Genomic DNA, 20,130 nt, shown 5'->3' on the forward strand with positions numbered 1-20,130 from the left:
ATAGCCATCCCAATGAATGAGAAGTGGTCTCTCATTGTGATTTTTTAAAAATTTGCATTTCTCTAATAATTATTGATGTTGAGCATGGTTTCATGTGCTCCTTGGCTGTTTGGATATTTTCTTTGGAGAAATGTATATTTAAATCCTTTGATTATTTTTGAGCCAGATATTTTTGTCATACTGTTGAGTTTTAGGAGTCCTTTATATATGATAGATATTAATCCCTTATCAGATATGTCATTTACAGATATTTTCTGTGGTTTACTTTTTTACTCTGTTGATAGTGTCCTTTGATGCACAGGAATTTTTCATTTTGATGAAATTCAGCTTATTTAACATTTTTTTTTTTTTTTTTTGGCCTGTGCTTTTGGTATTCTCTCCAAGGAATCATTGCCAAGTCTAATGTCATGAAGATTTCTGTCCGTGTTTGTGTGGTTATATATATTTCATAGTATTGGCATTGGTTACTTATTACCTCAATGAAGCTGCCTGCCAAACCACTACAACAATCGTTTATTCTCACTCATGTGTCTGTGGGTCAACTGGAAGGCCAGCCAATCTAGGCTAGGTGTGACTGAACTTGATTCTCAGCCATATGTGCTTTCAGTCCGCTCACTCTGCCTGGGGGCATGTTCATCTCAAGCTGAAAGGCAGGAGCTCAAGAGGCAAGCCTTTTTACACAAGGGTCATATGCTTGTGCTAGTGTAGAGGTTGACCAGAACATCTGCTGGTCAAGACAAGTCATATGGCCAAGCCCAGCATAAAGGATGGGACAGCACATTCTGCCTACCATGACACCCCAGCATGGATGTAGTTGTGTAATTCTATGCAGAGTGAAGGGTTGGGGGAACAATAATTTGATCAATCACAGTGATGTTCCAGGGTTGGGAATGAACTTGGCAGATATGAGGTGGAGAGAAGGCTAGTGTGCCTGAAATACGGTGATTAAGAGGGTAAAGAGGAAAATGCCACTTACTGGATATATGAAATCTATTTGGAACTGAATTAAAAAGAAAAGAGTGTGCCAGTGGAGGTGAATTTGCTGAGGTGGGAAGGGTGAGAATGGGAATCTATTTGGGGAAGAAATTAGGGCACATGGGCAATGTTAAATGCCAGAGACACACCCAGGAGGAGATACTAAGTGGGCAGATGGCTGTATGGGGTAAAGTAGGCTCTGTTTGCAAGATGTTGAAGGTCTTCTGGGAGAAGAAGGACATGTACAAATGTGACCCCCACAGTGGGAATAGCTGCCTCCCAAAATGTACCCAAAACAAGGGGAGCCGTGGACCCAAGTTCTAGCAGGGATGCAGGATGACTTCCTGGCAGAAGTGACATGAGAGCTGTGTCATGAAGTCGAGGCTGGACATGGAAGGTGGACCCAGGTGGCGCTCCAGGTGGAGAGAACAGTCTGGCTAAGGCACATAGGGAGAGTACGGTGGCTGTGGCAGTGGACTGGCAGTGACCCCGTGGGGGCAGGTGCAGACTGCAGCCATGGCCCAGAGCCTGGCCAGCGTCTGTTGACTTTGACCGTATTGGTCAGCCAGGGACATAGGAGAATGCCAACCTTGATCATCTCCATTCTAATTCCATGCCATGATGGGGCCAGGGGTCTGAGGGTGAGCAGCCAAAGCTACCTTTTCTGGAACCTGAAAACATAGTGTGTGCCCAGTTCTGATGACAGTGTGGGGAAACCGGCCCTTTACTGGGAGTCAGGGGCAGTGCAACTTGGTGCCCTCTCTTTGGAGAGCAGTTCGTCCACAGCTGTAAAAATGTGAAAATTTCCTTCTTCATGCTGTGTGTCTAGATACAGGAACAAGGATATTCATTGCAGCTTCATTTTGTCGAAGTGAAAAGTTAAAAAATAACCTAAACGTCCATCAGCAGGGATTAAGTTATGGTCCCTCCATATGGGACAGTCCGCAGCTGCTAAGAAGAACAAGGCCTGTATGTTCTGAAACAGAACAGTCTTAGGATATAGTGTCACATGGGAGCAGGATAGCCTGGCTACTGCTTCGATTTTTTTTTTTTATAAGAAAGGGAGAGACCTGTATGCTGTATCCTTGCATAGATTGTAGTCCTTCGGGAATGTTCCCTCCAATGTGACCTCTGGGAAGGTGTGTGCTTGAGTAAGGGGAGACTCACTTCCTACTACACGCCCTTTTATACAGCTTTGGACCATGTCTGTACATTTAAAATGAAGAGACTGAAATATATTGCCTACTGAGTAATTTTTTTTTGAAGTGTAGGTCAAGGGGACTCAGAGATACCAAGCCTCCCATGGAGGATGCTGGGCCACCGTGGCACCTCACCCTGGGTGTGTGTGGGGGTCTTGATCCTGCCCCTCTCAGTCCTGCCTGGCTCCCTACCCACCCCTGGACCTCAGTCACGGGGAACTCTGGGGAGGGATCCATGGGAGGGCATGAATAGAATGGCCACAGGTGGTCTTTTCCTTCCTTACAGGGAAAGTCCCTTTTAGCGACCTCCTATCCCAGCAGCTTCCCTTGCCAGTGGCCTAGATAGGGTGGGCTTTGAAGCGTGGCCATCAGTAGCTGACAATGGCTTGTCCATTAGTGGCCCTAATGGTGTCGTCTGCAGGCGCCTCCATGCACGCACGAACCCCTCTGTGTGTAGTGGTGGTGAATAATCCCCAAATTGTATTTGATTTCTGCTGCGTACTTCTGTATTTCTATTCAAAGTTGAGTGCATCTGATTTTATGGGAATTCATAACAGTTCAAACTAAATTGTGGCACCCTGCTGTGAAAATCTCTCGCTCCTGAGAAACTGAAAAGCTGCTCAGATGTCTCCTCCTGCCCTTTCCCTCCCCCTCTGCTCTGTTCCTTCCTGTCCCCTTCCTTGCTGGGATGGAAGACACTGCCTCTCCCGCCCTACTGAGTGCACTCTCTGCTCCTGCGCCCCCGACTGGGCTACAGAGAGGTGGGAGATGGTAACCATGAGGACCCTGGTCTGGGAGTTGAGCCCAGAATGGGCTGATTTCCCAGAAGAGGGGAGTGTACTTTGCTCTGGCAGAAACAAGGAACATGCTTTCCAGTCTGTGTCCGAGAAACCAGGCTGTGATGGACTTTATCTTGGATTTGGTCCAGAGGCATTCGGTGACATCCCCCCCTGCCCCCAGACTTCCAGATAGCAAGGAGCTTTGGGAGGAACCTGGCTTCCTTCAATGTGGGGGAGGGGAGCAGTGAGGACAGGAAGCAGGGAGCCCTCCAAGGTTGGACCAGGGGCATCTTGTGGGCACATTTCCTACCGGGGTTCCCTGAACCCCGTTTGTGTGTATGTGTGAGGGATTGTGTGAGTACCTTCGGGCACTTGTTTTTCTTTTAAATTGTTAGTCTCCCCTCCCCCTGCACCCCGGGGAAAGGGCTAAGCAGCAGACCAAGGTCTCATCTCCAAGGTCATGTTTAGCCCGTTCTTGTGCTCGTGAATCCCCACGTCTGGAGCACAGGGAGGTCCTCCCAAGGGGACGTGTAATCAGAATGCCCCTCACCCCACCCCACCCCAGTGTGAGAAGGTAACAGGGCTGGGCTGAGAGGCAGGGGTCTCTGAGCTGGGACCCCCTGCCCAGGAGGGAAGGGAGCTCCCTGTCTATGGAAGGGCCTGAGTAGCAGCAGAGGGGTGCCGTCAGCCAGAGGATCTTTGAGGACCCTCCCAGCCACAGGGGTCTCCTTCGGTCCTCACTCCTGGGACGTGGGCTTCAGGGAGGCTCAGGGGAGCACAGGAAAGAACTTTCTCATCAGAATTGTCTGTCTGTTCACAGGCTGCTGCCTGGTGGGGTGGACAGAAGCTAGGTCTCTGTTTATAAAAACATTGGCTGTTATTATAGAAAATGTGGACAATGCAGTAAGTGTGTAGAAGAATACATAATCAGCCATTGCCTCACCACTCGGATCACACCGTGTCACCTAATGGTCCTGTGGGTGTGCACGGTGCTCTACACACATTTTCACACGAGCCTCTCCATGGGACAGCCTCGCTTTGCTTCCTGTCCATGTGCCCCTGGAGTCAGGCTGGCCCGTGGGGCTGCACCGACCATCTCTGCGGCTTAGCGCTCAGGCACCGCCATGATGATTTCCTCAGCCAGAGTTCTGGAAGTGGCATCACTGAGCCCGGCACAAGGGTGGCTCTTTGTACAGTTTTCAGATATTGGTCGATTTGTACTCAACTTGCCTAAGCTTGAGGATGTGGGACTTTGGTGATCTCCTCCCTTGGGTGGCTCCAAGTACCACTCATAGGCTGATGATGGCCACCAGCATTAGTCTGCCCACCCGCCTGCTGGCCTGGGGTCTAGTTGGGGGTGTCCTACTGCCTGGCCCACATAGCTGCTTGGTTGTCAACAGCCCTTCCAACTCATCATGCCGCAAACTGAACTTCTGCCCCTGCCTCTCAGCCCATGCCACCTGCTGCCTTTTCCCAATTGGTGAATGGCAACTCCGTCCTTCCAGGGGCCTGGGCCAGACCCTCAGGCTCAGATCTTTCTGATACAGCCACATCTTCCCCAGCAGGAGACCTGCTCAGCTCTACTTTGACATATGCCCAGAATCTGCCAGATCCCACACCCTCTACTCCAGTCCCTGGCCAGAGCCCTCTAATGTTTCTGGCCTCCATCACTACAGTAGCTTCCCCACTGGTTTGCCTGCTTCTGCTCCAGTAAAACTTGACTCTTTCCTGTCATTCTTGGCTGGCTAAAGACTAGGGCTCCCAGTTCACTCACATCAGTGATGGGCCCACTTTTTTTGTGGCTTTGTCTTCTATGGTTCTCCCACCACGTATGGAGTTACAGTCACACTGGCCTCCTCACTGCTCTTTAAGCACGCTAGCACACCCTTGCCTCAGGGCTTTTGCACAGGCTGTGGCCTTTGCCCGGAAGACATTTCTCCCCAATAACCACATGGCTCCCTCTCTTGCTTCCTCACTGTCTGTTCAAATAACACTTTCAGTGATAGGCAGACTACCCTCACCCTGCTCCTTTCCTTTTTCCAAACACACTGTGGAACTTGTCCAGCTATGCTGTTTGTGTTGGTATCTTCTGGGAGTGGCAAGGTCTTCAGCTTATTCTCTTCTGTGTGCCGGCATCTAGTACAGTACCTGACCCCCAACAAGTCATGTCAGGGAAGACACATTCTGTGTGCCTTAGAGGTCTCTCCCTGCAGCCCACCAGCTCTCTGGGTGCCCGTGGAGGCTTTGCTTTGATTGGGGAGGCCATTCCCATGTGGGGTGACTCCCTGAGTGTTGTAACTGTGCCACCGGCCAGAGCCTCTCCTGTGGCCCTCAGCCAAGGCCTGGTAGCAGGTATTTGTGTGTTGAGCACAGGAGAAGGTAGAGGCCAGTGTAGTGCCCTGAGTACATAATTTTTGTCGTCTGCTCCCTCCAGGGACAAAGGACAAAAGGACCTCTTGGGGATGGTGCTGGAGGGAGCTGTAGGTGACCCGGTCACCTCTGATGGTGTATGTGTACATTGTCTTACTGGTACTGGTTCTGTGCCCAAGGCTCATGAGATGCCAATAGCTTGAAAAGAGCCCACTCCCCAGCCCCAGCTCTTCCCCTTCTTCCTGGCACACACACTTGGCCTTGCCGCTGGCTCCTGTATACTATGTGAAGTATGTTGCAATTCTCACCCATGTCCAGCTCACCAGTAGGTACAGAGTCCCACTTGGGGCCTTCCCACCAAGCCCTTAACTAGGCCTGCCCTGGGGCCCATGTCCGAGCTCAGTCAAGCTTGGGACTGAGGCTGGGAGACCAGCCTTTGATAGCCATCAGAATGGGGTTCAAATCCAGACCTAGCCACTTACGAGCTGCGTGACCTTGGTCACAGTATTCAAACCCTCCAGGCCCCAGCACGTAGAGCTCAGTGCATACCGCAGTGACCGGCACATCCCGTGCTCCGTGAATGTCAGCACTGTGACACCTTGAAATTTGTGCAGCCCATCTCACCTCCCCTGCAAGGTTCAGCACTTTTTTTCTGATGGTCCCAAGCAGCAACAGTCTCGATCACTTATTTGACACCTAGTGTATGTTTCCCACCATTCTCATGGTCCTTTATCCTCCTGCAGTGCTGGGTATAGGGCTTAGTTTGAAAGAGGATGTGGAGAATTGAGGGCTGTGGGACCTGGTTCCATGTCTTCTTGGTGGTGGGTACGTTTGAGACGTTTCTGGAAGTCTTTCTGCAAGGATGGGCTTTAAGCCAGGCACCTGAAAGATTTGGGGGGATGGGTAGCCGGCCGAGACTCTGCTCATATCTCTGGGGGCCTGTCTCTGGCACTTATCCCAGGCCTAGAGAGGAAGCCCAGCACAAAAGACTGGGTGTTTGTTTCCTGGCCCAGTGGGGACTGATGAAGATTGGTAGGAGCTCAGGCCTCCCCTGAGGGCAGTACGGCCTCACATGATGGAGGAGGCCCCTGCAGCCGTGCTGGGTGGGAGGTGGGAGGGCTGGTGCACAGGACAGGTGAGGTCAGGCTCTCCCAGGGGACGCGTGCCCCTTTACAGCCCCAGTGTCAAGGGCATGCCATGCTGCCTCCATTACAGTACCTGGGCTGGAGGTTGGGGCCTCTGGGCTGCTTCCCACGGCCATTAGCCTCTCTCTCTGGGCCTCACTTTCCTTCCCGTCGCCAAAGGGGCCAGAGGAAGAGCAAGACCAGGGAGCTCGGGGGGAACTCAGCGGCAGGATGGACCCTCCTTTGCCTGGCTACTCCGCATCACCCTTTGGAGCCTGTGCCCCCCATCGCTCTTCTGTCTAGGCTGCCCTGCCCCAAGCTCAGGATGGAGTCAGCATGGACGCACCTTGGTGCTGCTTCACACTGTCTTGGTGGTGGCCCCGCCATCCCCGCAGATGCAGCGCTGTGTTTGGCTGCCATCGACCCACGGAAGAGAGGCAGCGAGGCACCGTGATGGCCTCCAAAGGCGAAGCAGACATGCCTGGTGGTGTCAGCCTGAGCCAGCGCTGTGGAAGTGAGATGCATTTTGCATGTGTGTGTGTCGCACACGTGTGCACACCTCTTTGCAGACATGAATCCCGTGTCCATTGTGTTGTGTAATGGCCTCCTGAGGGAAGGGCCGTGCCTTCCCTTTTCTCTGCTAGGAAATGGGGTGGGCAGTGTGCGGGGGATGGGGGACAGCAGCAGGGTGTGAGGGAGCCAGGGCCCGCCTTAGGGGGACCTCTTGGAGCTTTCATTGCCTCCTCTGCAAAATGGGGACACGAGTATCTATGTTACAGAGACATTTGGGAGGATTGAATAAAAGGATACATCTGAAAATCTCTGGTCTGGGCGAGTTGGCCCTAGTAAGTGTTCATTTTCTTCCTTCCTTCCTTCCTTCCTTCCATGGCACACTTCCTGCAGCCCCAGGATGGCCGCCCTCCCCAGCTCTTTGGGGATGATATTCTTGGCAGATGTTGTTTAATTCTTATAACATCTGGTTTAGAAAGGCAGAGGGCTGGGGTTTGTTTGTTTTTTTTTTAAAGACACTCACTCACCGGGAGATGTCAGATTGTCACTTAATTGCTGTGTGCCTTGGTTTCTCCACTTGTAAATCAGGGATAATGCTAGCAGTGCTGGCTAGCTTCTTTGCGGGAGACGCTAGGCAAACACAGGATAACAGATGGAAAGTGGTTTGAACATTTAGCAAAAGGCACCGTGCTCAACCTCACTAGTAGTTAGGGAAATGCAAATGAAAGCAACAATACCATACCATTTTTCATGCAACCGATTGGCAGCCATTTAAGAGAGGGATCACTTCCAGGTGGGCACAGAGGCCCTCTCCTACGCCTGGAGGGAGCAGGCATTGTCACCGCCTTTCTAGAAGGTGATATGGTGGTGTCTAATAAAGGTTTACGTACATTCTCGGTGTTGGAGCTAATCAGCCCAGGGATGCTGCAGCTGGAGAGCCACGTTCAAGGGCAGCCAGAGGCCCCAAACAATGACATGCGGAGGGTGGGCCATGGTGGTGTTGCCTGTGGTGGTGGGACCCCGGAAACGCCCAAATGCTCCAGCTTAGGGATGCTCTTGTCTCTTCTTCCACAGCCACACTCTGAACTATGATTTTGCTCCTAGAGAGAAGGGTGTCGATGGAGTAGCGCTGACCTGGGGGGTCATCCATGAAAGACTGTAATGTGAGAAAAGCAAGTTTCTTTTGTGTAGAGACACCCTCCATGATTGTATAGGCGTGCTGCTCCATACGTGTGTGCAGTGTGAACGTGTTTGCTCGGGTGCGGAGGAGGGCCCACTGGGATGCGTGCCTGACCACTCTGGTCAGCAGACACATCCAGACAGGGCCATGGAAGGGCAATTATTTACCAACGTTTAAAAAACCAAATCCATATAAAAAGCTACGTTGCCAGTTTTTCATGAAGAAAAATCAGAAGGCCCGGCTATGCTGGGTCCACATTCCCTCTTGGCTGGAACACGACAGTGGCTGCCACTTTTGGACAGAGCCCGTGGCTTCTCAGGGGCCATCTTCCCCATCCATCTGGCTTCTCCCTCTTTGATATTCCCGGTCTTGCCCCTGTAACATATTGGTTGGTACCTCTGTGATGGGCTTTTAATGTCCCAAAGCTCAAGGGGGTGGAAATATAGGAATGCATGAAGGGGGGGGGTCATCTTTCATTATTTAAGTGCATCATAGAATCTTTTAATTCTTCAAATTGCTGTTTCATGCCTAGTAATCAGGACATTTTAAGTACAATGTTAGAAGGGAACCAAAAGGGAATCACGGGCCATCGCTGGTTGTGTGTGTCAGGAACCTCTACCCAGTTATGTCATGGGCCACTCGCGGGGCCCAGGCTGACAAGGGCCTTTCTGGGTCTGGAATGATGGGCTCTGACCTTGTGTCTCTTCTGGAATCTCTTGCCCCTAGATCATGCCGAGAGGAGGAAGTCTCTCTAAAAATCCCTTCCCTTTAGTTTCCTTCACCTCCCAATGTCTTTCCTGATTGCTTATCCACAAGGGAGGTGGCAGGTCAACTTGGGTCCCGATTCTGACCTGGGCCCCCATGAGCCGGGGGTCTCTGAGCAAATGGTTAAACCAGAGGATGATGTGCAGGCTCTTGGCGAGGCCCTGAGGGGACACAGAGGTGTGTGGGCTGTGTCCCTGCACTAATAGGGCTGACATTTTAGAGAGAAGCGGGGGTTCCCAGCTGAGAAGTGTGGGCCTCCCTTCCCCCCGGTGTCACGGCTGGTCTCTGGGAGGCCCGTCCCTGAGCTGTTACGAGGGTGAGGAGGGGCCGGAGGACCAGGGGCACTGCTGTGGTGGGAAGCACAGTCTCCTTCCCCAACACCCTTAGAGGTGGGATCTCGCCTTGCTGAGCCTCTGGGGGCTGGACCCCAGATCTCACTGGAGCTTCCCTCTGAGCCACCACAAGTCTGGCTTCAGCTTTCTACAGACTTGCTGTACTATGACTTAGCCCCTCTGTGCCTCTCTGGACACAGTGGCCTGCTTCCTCATCTCATATCCAACTTTTTAAGAGAAGATGGTGGATATAAAAAGTGAGAAAAGACATGCCCATTGGGCACTTAGGTTGGGGGATCTGGGCTATTGGGCCTGCCAGGCTTTCTCTTAGGCCCCAGACATCCCGCTCAGTGCCCATCTTCTATCCCTGTCCCCAGACCAACCAAGACCTGTCATTCCTGGAGCCCCAAAGGCAACAAACCCCTCCTCCCACCAAGCCGAGAATGCCTCAGTCATGCATTTCTGACAGCCCCATGCCCCTGCCACCAGACCAGGCCACCGTGTCATACCCAGCCTGGGATGAGGACAAAACCCAGTGACACAGACCCTGTCTTCTTTCCCATGTGCACTCCCCCCACCCCAATGTGAGGTGATTCCCTTTCCTCTTCCCCGGGCCAGATCTCCCTGGAGCTGCAGGGGTAGGGGAGTGTGGGAGGAGTTCCAAGAGCAGACTTGTCACCTTCTCCTTTCTTGTGTCCCCAGGAGCCATGAGGTGCCACGCCGCCTCCAGCTGCCTCGTGGCCTGGCTGTTTGTGCTGATCTCTGGATGCTGGGGTAAGTCCAATCCTCTGCCCTTCCTGCCCCACGGGGTCTGTGCTCTGGGACAGGGGCTGGGAGAGGGCTGCTCCGGGCCTGCAGACCTTGCCTTGCTGTGCGTGTGAGCGGGCAGACACTTCCCTCTGTGGCCTCGGTGGCTGCGGCACTTCCAGGGCTGAAAATACCAGCCTCCCTGAGAGGGAAAAGGAGGAGCCTTAGAAGGAGTGAGCTCCCGGGGCAGGAGGCATCTGTGCCATCAACCCTCCTCGTGGGATGCAGGGCCTGGCCTCAGTTCTCTTCAGTTTCCCAACTATCGTGTGAGCACCCGCCATATGATGCTCTGTGTGTCTGTGGTGCCCGGCTCCGGGGCATGCAAACAATGGGTCATGCTCAAGTTGCCCAGAGCCTAGCTGGGGAGGAAGACACAGCCAGGATTTACCACATAGACTACAGGTGAGCAGAGTGGTACTGAAGGATGGACCCAGCTCCAGAGAAGCCCCGCAGGAGAAAAAGACTCATTGGGAGGGACCCAGCTGGAGGGAAAGGTTTCTTCTTGCTTTGAAGCCTGAGAAGTAGTTTTAGAGTAGGGGAGCAGGAGGAAGGAAATCCTAGAGGAGGGAACAGCCTGAGCAAAAGCGTGGTGGTGAGGAACTTTTTGACCTTGTGGGGGGACCCACCCTCCTTCCCCTGCCCTTGCAGTAGGCAGATGCGTGTCCACTCCGGTGCCCGTAGAAAAGACCCGGGCATGTGCCTGTCCCTTGGCTCCCAGACAGCTGGTGGCAAGGAGCAAAGCAGCTCTAGGCTGCACTGAAGGGAGGCCAGGACCGCAGGCATGGCTGGCCCAGTGTCTCCTGAGGTAGGGTGTCCCCGGGGAGGAGCTGTGGGCACAGGGTGCCTGGTGACGTGGGCAAACACATTCCTGAGTGAGGCCAGCTCCCTCGACAACTCCAAGGAGCTGGGGAGTCTCTGGAGGGAGCCAGCCTCACGCTGGCCGCCCGACAGTCCCCTGAAAGTCCCCTCTCCTGGTCCCTGAGTTTGGAAGGCTCTCTGCTGGAGTACCTCTGTGATGGGGAGCTCACTCCCATCCAGGCAGCCTGGGATTACAATGTAGGCTCACAGACTCTCGGGGCAGAGCCAGAGGGGCTCTCAGACCCTCTCTCAACTCTGGGCAGACTTTGCAGGGAAATGGACACCTGGAGAAACAGCTGGTCCAAGGTTGTGCAAAGCAGGGCGTGGCTGAGCCTCAGTCAGGGTCTCTGATCTTCCCTGGGTTAGCACTCCCCCACCTGCCCTCTGAGCCCCATTTGGGGAGGTCTTCATGGGAACACCTGAGACAACTCTGACCCTCTGGCTCTGCTGTATGGTAGACGCCAGGACACTCTCCTCAGTCTCCCCAGGGTCTCTGTGACCTTGGACGCACATGCCCTTCCCCCTGCTGTGAAGAAGAAATACAGATGTAAAAATAAAACAGGTGCCGAGAGTTCAGCTGTATTCTCAGCAGAGGTGGCAGCTTCCTCCTGAGCCCTGGGGATGGAACACGGCTCGTGCATCTCAGGCGGGCACAAGGGAGCAGCACGGGGCCAGGACTCCTGGTTTCCAGCCCCCGTTCACCAGTGGCCTCCCTGGGGCAGTGTCTTAGCCACTCTGTCCTTCAGCTTTGTTATCTCTAAAGTCAGAAGGAGCACAGGACTCCCCTCCTTCAGTTGTCAGGATGATCGGTTGGGTTCATGCACGTATTAAGACCTTAGAATAGCGTCTGGTACATATTAGGTCCTACGTACGTGTTAGCTCTTTGATTATGAGCTGTATCTTTCTCTGGGGGAAGCAAACTGGGGCACAGAAAACAGGAAAGTTAAGCAAGTTGCCTGAGACCACCCAGCCACTCTGTGGCAAAACCACCCTGCTTGGGGGCTAGTCAGCTTTGCGTGTATGTGAGGGGCATGCTCTCTCTCTCTCACTCCTGGGTACTGTCCCCTCTTCCGCGTCCCTGTCTGAGGTGGCCAGTGTTAATTCCTTTGGTACGATGAGACCATGGCTGACTTAGGGACTGAGAAGCACCCTCTTTGCACCCTGCCCTCCAACACCCTCCCTGACCCCTAACCCTTCCCTCGTCCCGCAGACCATCCCCCATCACCTCTCCCCGCTTTGCTTTCACCTGAACCACAGCCTTAGTGGATCTTTCCTCCCATCCCGGGCTGTCAGCGATGGGTCAGTCTCACAGACTAACCCCCCTGGTTGTCAAACCCCCTTATCAGCCTGTCCTGTTCTCTCTGCTAAAGCTTCTCCTCCTTCTCCCCGGCGTCTGTGGGCCGGTTGGGAAGGCAGGAAGTGAAGGACTGAGCCGGTATGCCCTGCCCCATCCCCGTGTGGTCTGGCCCCAGGGCCTCCCACTGGTCCTGCAGTTGGTTCCCAGGAAGGGGGCAGGGGGGCTCTTGATGGTAGGGCTACCAGCACTCGGGCCCGACAGCAACACGTCAGGCTTCTGACCCCCAGGATGCTGAGGGCCTGCACTGTGGCCACTGTGACAGTGACACAGTGCACAGGGTACCTCTGGCAGGGCTGCAGGATGGGAGGGTCCTGTGGGGCTTTTATCCTGAAGCTTGGAAATGGGGGCCGGACAGAAAGATTTGACCAAGGCCACACAGCAGTGACTGTCACGGAGCTCGGGAGGCCTCTAGCTTTGTCCTCTCTGCCCAGTGCTCCTTCCCTGTCAGGGGGCTCCCCACGACATGGATCTCAGTGTGAGCCACTAGGCCTCTTGCCCTCATCAGTGATCAGAGAACTGGGGAGGCAGGTGTGGGCTGGATCCTTGCCCAGCTGCTTCTAGGCTCTGCCACTTCCCAGTGCTCGTCAAGCCCGAGGAGGAATCGCCGTCCCATGACCCTGAGTAAAGTCAGTGCTCCCTGGCCTGGCATCTCCACACTGCGTCTGGCGGCAGTCATTCTGGGATCAGGTGCCCCGGGCCAGGACACTGCCCTCCTCCGTGCCCTCCCCGGATCTTCTTCATCCAGCAGCAGCAGCAGCTCCTCGAGTGCTATTCTCTGTGAGCCTCCCTGCTCCCTTCGCCCCTCAGGCCTGTGGCGGTGAGAAGCTCAGTGCTGGGCATTGTTTGCCATCTTCAGAGCTGGTGGACTCCTCTCTTCTGTGTAGGGAACAATCAGTGAGGGTGGCTGGGGGAGGCAGGGAGACGCCCCCAGGACAGAGCAAGCACTGGATGGAAGCTCATGGGGGACCGAGGTGTGTGAGGTGTGGGGGCATGGGAAGCCCGGACTCTCCATCACCGAAGTCCCCTGTACCCCCTCCTCTCCTTGGGTATCCACTCACAGTCCAGCCTGGATAGAGGTCTCAGAGCTCCTGAGAAACCCGTTTTGCCTCAGGAGGACAGAAGCTCGGTGCCTGGGCAGTGGTTTTTAAGAGAACAAGTAACCTGTCCATGAGCCCCTTTCCCCACCCCCCAGCCCTCCCAGTCTCTGGGCACTGCCCTGGCCGCCCAGGGCCGCAGGGCCACTGGAGGCAGCAGGACTATTCTAAGAATGCTGGCCCTGCTCGGTATGTGCAGGGGATACGTGTCCCCGAGGCCCTGCCAGTTACTCGTGCAGGGCTCTCTGCAGCTGATTATTGGCAGGTCCTGTAAAAGAAAATCTTAAAGTGAATAATGCTGCTGCAGGCGATTTTTTCCCTTGCTGGTTTCCCTCCCCCAGCTGCCCAAGCCCACCGCTGTATTCTCTGGGCACCCCTGAGCCTTCTCCCTGAGTTCAGCTTGCTTCCCATACCGGAGCCCAAGTAATGACGGGCTGCAATCTGAAGCAGCCTGTCATTAATACCAGTATTAATAGTAGCCACCCTTTTTCCAATGCTGGCTCGGTGCTGGCTCATGGCACTAAGTGCTTTACGTATGTAATCTCACTTAATCCTCGGGACTACTGTGAAGTAAGTCTTACTGTTGCTCTTTTACACCTGAGTACACTGAGGCATGGGTAGATCACACAGCTAGAAGGAAGCACAGCAAAGTTCCAAACAAAGACAAGGCCCTTGATTAGTGGCCTCTTTCTGAGGCTGTTATATGTGTGAGGGGTTCTAGATTCCTGGCATGAGGATGGAGGAATGTATATGAGTGCATGTTTATAGTAATGGCGATCAAAGAAGGCTTCTTGGAAGAAGAGGCATCTGTGATGAAACTTGAAAGATGACTAGGACTTGGACTGGTGAAGGCAGAAGAGTCAGCAGTCCTAGCCAGGAAGCGAGATTAAGGCCAGAATGTTTGAGGGATCAGAAATGGCATCATTCTGAGCAGATTTAGGGGGAGGAAGAAAAGATGCCACCCTCTACCCCCCCACCCCCCACTAGGAACCATCTCAGGTGGGAGGGGCAAGTGCTCTCCCTCGGCTCCAGCCTTCTCACTTCCTGGGAGCTGGCCTCTGTTCTCCAGGCAGTCACAGGCCCTGAGAGAGCCCCAGGTCAGCAGAAATGGGGAACGGGAGGGCTGTGTCGAGCGCCCGTTGAGGAAGTCCCTGGAGGACCCAGCGGGAGCTGCTTAGGGCAGCACAGTGTCAGCCCTGTGCAAGCCAGACCTGCTACCCACTGGTTGGCAGGGGTGGAAGAGGAAGTGCCCTCCTCACTTGCGTACTTCCAGGTGTCTTCCCACACCAACAACCAGTCCTTCAATTCTCAAGACACTGAGTGGGTGTCTGACTTACATTCAGTCTGACTCTATCTGGCGTTAGTGTCAGATCATACAGAGTTAAGGGTTCAGGCCTACAAGATCACCCCCACTTCACAGTCAGTCCCAGGTCCCAGGTCCCCTGTGCTCTGACCTACCAGTCCTAAGTCAGGGGTTCCTTTGACCACCTCCCTCCAACCCCTCCTCAGGTTGGATCAGCTGGAATGACTCTCTAAACTCAGGGAGGCATGTTGCTTACATTTACTGGGTTAAACAAAGAGTACAGCTCAGGGGCGGCCCCACCCTCCCAGCAGGGGGCCCCACCCTCCCAGCAGGGGGCTATGTTCACCTCCTGGAAGCTTCTCTGATCTTTTAAATCTCTAGCCTCCTCCCCCCGCTGCAGGTCCAGCTGGGGCTAAAAGTACCCACTGTCTATCTAGTCGGTCTTTCTGCCACCACCAGCCCCATCCTGGATCCCCTCACTAGCGTAAACTCAGCTGTGCTCAAAAGGGCCTCCCTACAAAGGACAAAAGACACTCCTCTTGCTCCGAAAATTCTAAGGCATTTTGGAGTTCTGTGCGAGGAACTTGGACAAAGATATATATATATATATATATATATATATATGTATTTTTTAAAGATTTTATTTGACACAGAGATAGAGATCACAAGTAGGCAGAGAAGCAGGCAGAGAGAGAGGGGGGAAGCAGTCTCCCTGCTGAGCAGAGAGCCTGATGCGGGGCTCGATCCCAGGACCTTGAGATCATGACCCGAGCTGAAGGCAGAGACTTAACCCAGGTGCCCCCCAAATATATTTTCTATTATACCACACTACTGAAGACCATTGAGAGGAGGCTCAGGTGACAGGTAAACCCGACCTCGGGGAAGCCTCGCGTGGAGGACTTGTGGTATGAAGGGCTCCTACCGGTATGGCCCCAGTTCCCTCCAGACCCAGCCCTCACCCCAAGGCCATCACAGAGTGGTATGGGGCCGAACACCTGGGGGCTCTGTAAGACCTGGGCCACTGATTTGCTATGTGACCCTGGGCCAGTGACTACGGATCCCCTACAAGCCTTGTTCTCCCCAACAGTAAGATAGGGAGAGGATAGCCCTGGCTGTCCTGCGAAGATGGAGGGAGAAGGTCCCATAGGTGGCAGTTCTTGTGACACCCCGTGGGATGGGCTGGCTACGCCTTCCCATGACAGATGGCTGCTGAGAGCCCCTGAGTGCCATGCCCTGCTCTGAGGCACAGCCCGGGGCCTCGACACGCACACCCGCCACCTGCTGCCATGCGGCCTGGTGGGAATATGACATGTGTGTGACTTGAAATTTTCTAGGAGCTGCATTAGAAAAGAAACCCATTTTAATAATAAGTTCCATCCAATATATCCGCAATATTTTCATTTCAACACGTCATCCATATCGAAGGTTAATGGGATATTTTACACCCATTTTTTTCATAGTCTTTTTTTCAAGTCTTTGCAGCCCTGCATGTATTTCATGCTTCAGCACGTCTCCATGTGGTGCCCAGGGTGCCAGAGCCGCATGGCGCTGGTGGTCTCGCTCACCATAGGACCTCCCCACCCGCATTATTCCCCATTTACCTCGAGGCCGGACGGGGACTCGCTGGGGGTCCTAGGAAGGTGGCTGTGGCGCTGGATGCAGGTTCCACACCCTCTGCGGCCCCCACTCCGTGTCTCCTTCCAGAAGCTGGCCTGAGGGTACTTGACTGACGCTCTTGTCCTCTGACCTCCAGGCCAGGTGAACCGACTGCCCTTCTTCACCAACCACTTCTTTGACACGTACCTGCTGATCAGCGAGGACACGCCTGTGGGTGAGTTGGCACAGGCGCCACTGGACGGTGGGGTGGGTTCCACTCCCCCAAGTGAAGGGGATCCTAGAGATGGAGACCATGTTCTACCCATCACTGGAGACTCTTCCATGATGTTCATACGGCCTCTCCTTGGTTGTCCCCAGGGATGGGGCACTCAGTACTTCTAGGGCTGCTCCTTCCAACACAGGGGAGTTTGAAATGTCCAAGGATTTGTCACATTGAGCCCAAGTTGCTTGACTTCTACTCCTGCACTCATTTTGTTCTACAAATGGCTCGTTCCTCTTCTCTGTGATATGTTAAAGATGGCAGCCATCATAGAATTTGTTGTAGCCTTCTGTACTTGGCTGTGATCACTGAGTTTTCTGCATTGAGGACGCCTGTTTTGGTCATGAGGGGAAAAAATTGGGCTGTTTAGGAGGTGATCACAAGCGTCCCTTTCCACCCCAGCTTGAGTCACTTCATGACCCAGCTTGGCGCTCGTTCCTCTTCCGGAGCGCCTGGCTTCTGTACCTGCGGCTGGAGATGGGCACACACTGACCTGTGGCGTCTGCTTGGCTCTGAGGACCAGAAGTGTCTCAATAAATGGTGGTTCACGGAACAAACCAATCTTGCCGCCATGCTGATGGGAAGACTCTCGCTCCTGGGAGCAAACTGGCAAACATTGGGGCCTGGAAAGGTCCCGCCTCCAGCCACATTCCCTCCTCGGTCTTCATTCTTGTGGGTGTCACTGTAGGGAAAGTGCCTGTCATCTGCGGCTTCTCTCTCTCGGGTCTGGGGGTGGGGGTGTGCACGAGAAGCAGGGTATGTCTGGGGTAGGCCTGGTGTATCTTTCTGGAGCATCGCTTGTCCTTGAAAATGAAGTGGGATGGCAAGCAGGGGGGAGGGGTGTGAAGGTATTGAACACGTAGGTCATTTTTAAACACTCTTTTATCTAAAATCAAATGTAGTTGTGTGATGGAGGAGATGCAAAATTCCTCAAAGAGAATCTCTGCTTGAAGAGGGGAGCCTTAGCAGGCCCCAGACTCTCTCCTGCTGTTTGGGGGGCATGACAGCAGCCCCTGAAGATGCCTTTCCTTCCAGTCTTCCTGATGGAAGCTTTTTTCCAGGTGGGGACAGGGCATAGCAGGTGTGTTTCTGACTATTGTGGGGATTGTCCCCACCGCCCAGGGCCATTTCATTTCTAGGGCCCATGGTGGGTTGGGGTGGGGGGGGGGACTCTGTGGAATGTGACAGTTTTTCTGGTGACTAGCTGCCCCCTTGGATCAACACTGAAAGACTGGATTTGTGGATGTAGGTATTTAAAGGGTCCTCCCAGAAGGAAGCTACCTGTCTCTCTGGAATGTTCTTCCACAGGCTTACTCTCCTCCTGGTGGGGGGTGGGGAGCATACCTAGAAGTCCCTTGGGGGTGCTGCTGAGCTATTTTCTCCCCCTGGGGTTGTGTCAGGACCTGTTTGTGGGCTTCTGGATTCATCTGGGGTTTCTCCCCACACCTAGGCCTAGCATGGGGTCAGTGCCGAGAGAGGAGGGCAGGTGTCTGGTTTGTGTGGCTCAGAAAAGGAAGGGATGTTAGCAGCCTTCGTCATCATTAGGGGCTTCCTCAGTTTATCAGACGTAGAGGGCATGCACCCTCTGTGCTAGGCCTGGCCGCTGTGCTTCCAGATAGGAATTCGATGAGGGCATAAACAAGTCAATGTCAGGCTGATGGGGGCCGGGCTGGATGTCTGAGTAAGTCCCGGTAGAGGATTGAAGGAGGAAGGGGCATCCCTCTGGAGACAGAGCAGAGGCAGGAGGGAGCAGGAGAGAATCTGGGGAGGTGGTGGGCCTCAAGCAGAGTCCCAAAGGGCTCCCTTTCCTTCCTTCCCACACTGTTTCCTACAGCTGACTTTCAGAAGGGTCTGTTTTGACCCCATCTGTGGTGGAGGGAATACATTAGGGACAGGTGGGCCATTGAGGCAGAGGTGTGGCCGAGCCACTAATGGACCAGGGGAAGGCCGCTTCAGGTCAGCGGTGCTGGCTCCATCCACCCCAGCTGTGAGCCTGCCCAGCTCCAAGTCTGGGGTTCACAGAGGCCTGAGGGCTGGAAAGGTGGGGGGTGGGGAGGATAGAGGTCGGCCAGTGCTGATAGTTATGGGCCCTAGGCCCATGCCCCCACCGCAGGGAGTCCTCCAGCAGGCCCTGCTCTAGCTACCTTTGGCTCTGGTTCTTGATTGTCTTCTGCAAATGCTAGCATCGATCGGCTTCCAGGAATAACTGCTAGGACACGGCCCCATTAAGGCTGCGCCCGGCAGTCCCAGCAGGGGCGTCCGTCTGGTGCAATGGGGATTGATCCTTGGCTCTGGGGGACCGTAGGAATGAGAGAGAGCTCAGTGAGCTGGAAGACGGCTCAGTTCCTCTCTCTGGGCAGGGGCTGGTGCTGAGCTGGCTCTTACCCTCCTAGTTCCTCCTTTCCTTTGGCATCAAGATCAGGCAGCAAGCTCTGGCTTGAAAGGCATGAATTCAGTTTTTGCTCCTCACTGTGTGGTATTGGGCACAACGCTGTCCCTCTATGGGCCTTACCTTCCATCTCACCAATGAGAGGGCATTCAGAGGTTGATGTGGACCCACGTGGTTGGGGCAGGTGCAGACCTCGGACCGGCAGAGGCCAGGGCGAGGATAGGGGTTGAAACAGCTTGTCCAAGGGGCTGGACCTCTGCTTGCTATGTGGAACAGGGCGGCCCAGAGACTTGACCTGGAGGCTTGGCTCTCACTGGCCCTTTGCTTTCTGAACGCCAGTGTTCCAGCCTGTAAAATGGGGATGGGAGGGCCCCCTCTTTGGATTCCATACCTGGAGTGTTTTGTTACTGCAAGGAAGGCCTATGTGTGGCCCAAGGATGACTGGTTGAGCTGTCCTGCCAGCCACAGCTTTGCGGTGGGGACAGACAAGTGCAGAGAGGAACTGGGTCTAGCGGCCTGGTCAATACCAGTGACTTGGAGGTGGAGCCCAAGCCAGTCTGAAAGTGGAGGTCAGAGCTGTGGGCAGCTCTGGGGCTGATTATCTGGCTTCTGCTTATGCATGATGATGGGGAGCTCGTGATCCCAGTAAGACACGGGCTGTGGGACAGTTTTGGGGATGAAAAATTCTTCCCAGTATTAATCTGAAATCTGTCCCTGGAACTCCCACCCATTGAGCCTGATTCAGACCACTGGAGCCTTACAAATTAATAATAATAACACATGATGTACTATATATGTATAATACATATTATTATAATAACTATGTTTTATTGAGTGCTTGGGGGTAGCGTACAGTGTTTTAACTAACGTGTCTTCAGATTCCTTTTAAGAATCGGGGTAGAGGGCGCCTGGGTGGCTCAGTGGGTTAAGCCGCTGCCTTCGGCTCAGGTCATGATCTCAGGGTCCTGGGATCGAGTTCCGCATCGGGCTCTCTGCTCAGCAGGGAGCCTGCTTCCTCCTCTCTCTCTCTGCCTGCCTCGCTGCCTACTTGTGATCTCTCTCTGTCAAATAAATAAATAAAATATTAAAAAAAAAAAAAAGAATCGGGGTAGAGTTACCTGCAGGCTCTTTGGGTTTGCAGTTTCTGTGAATGTTCTCTCTCGGGCTGGAGACTGCGACTGGGATTCAGCACAAACCTTCTGAGCCTTTCCA

General features: G+C 53.9%; 1 protein-coding gene across 1 annotated transcript in view; it reads left to right on the plus strand.

Annotated features, from left to right (window-relative positions):
• Window positions 1-20,130, plus strand: part of CDH23 (cadherin related 23) — a 394,117-nt gene that overhangs the window by 32,608 nt on the left and 341,379 nt on the right. The window contains exons 2-3 of the mRNA XM_059397665.1: window positions 9,937-10,008; window positions 16,407-16,484. Coding sequence (XP_059253648.1) covers window positions 9,942-10,008; window positions 16,407-16,484 — 145 coding nt within the window. The 5' untranslated portion in view covers window positions 9,937-9,941. The remainder of the gene's footprint in view (window positions 1-9,936; window positions 10,009-16,406; window positions 16,485-20,130) is intronic.

Source organism: Mustela nigripes, chromosome 4 (genome assembly GCF_022355385.1).
Source record: "Mustela nigripes isolate SB6536 chromosome 4, MUSNIG.SB6536, whole genome shotgun sequence".
Classification (NCBI taxonomy): domain Eukaryota; kingdom Metazoa; phylum Chordata; class Mammalia; order Carnivora; family Mustelidae; genus Mustela; species Mustela nigripes.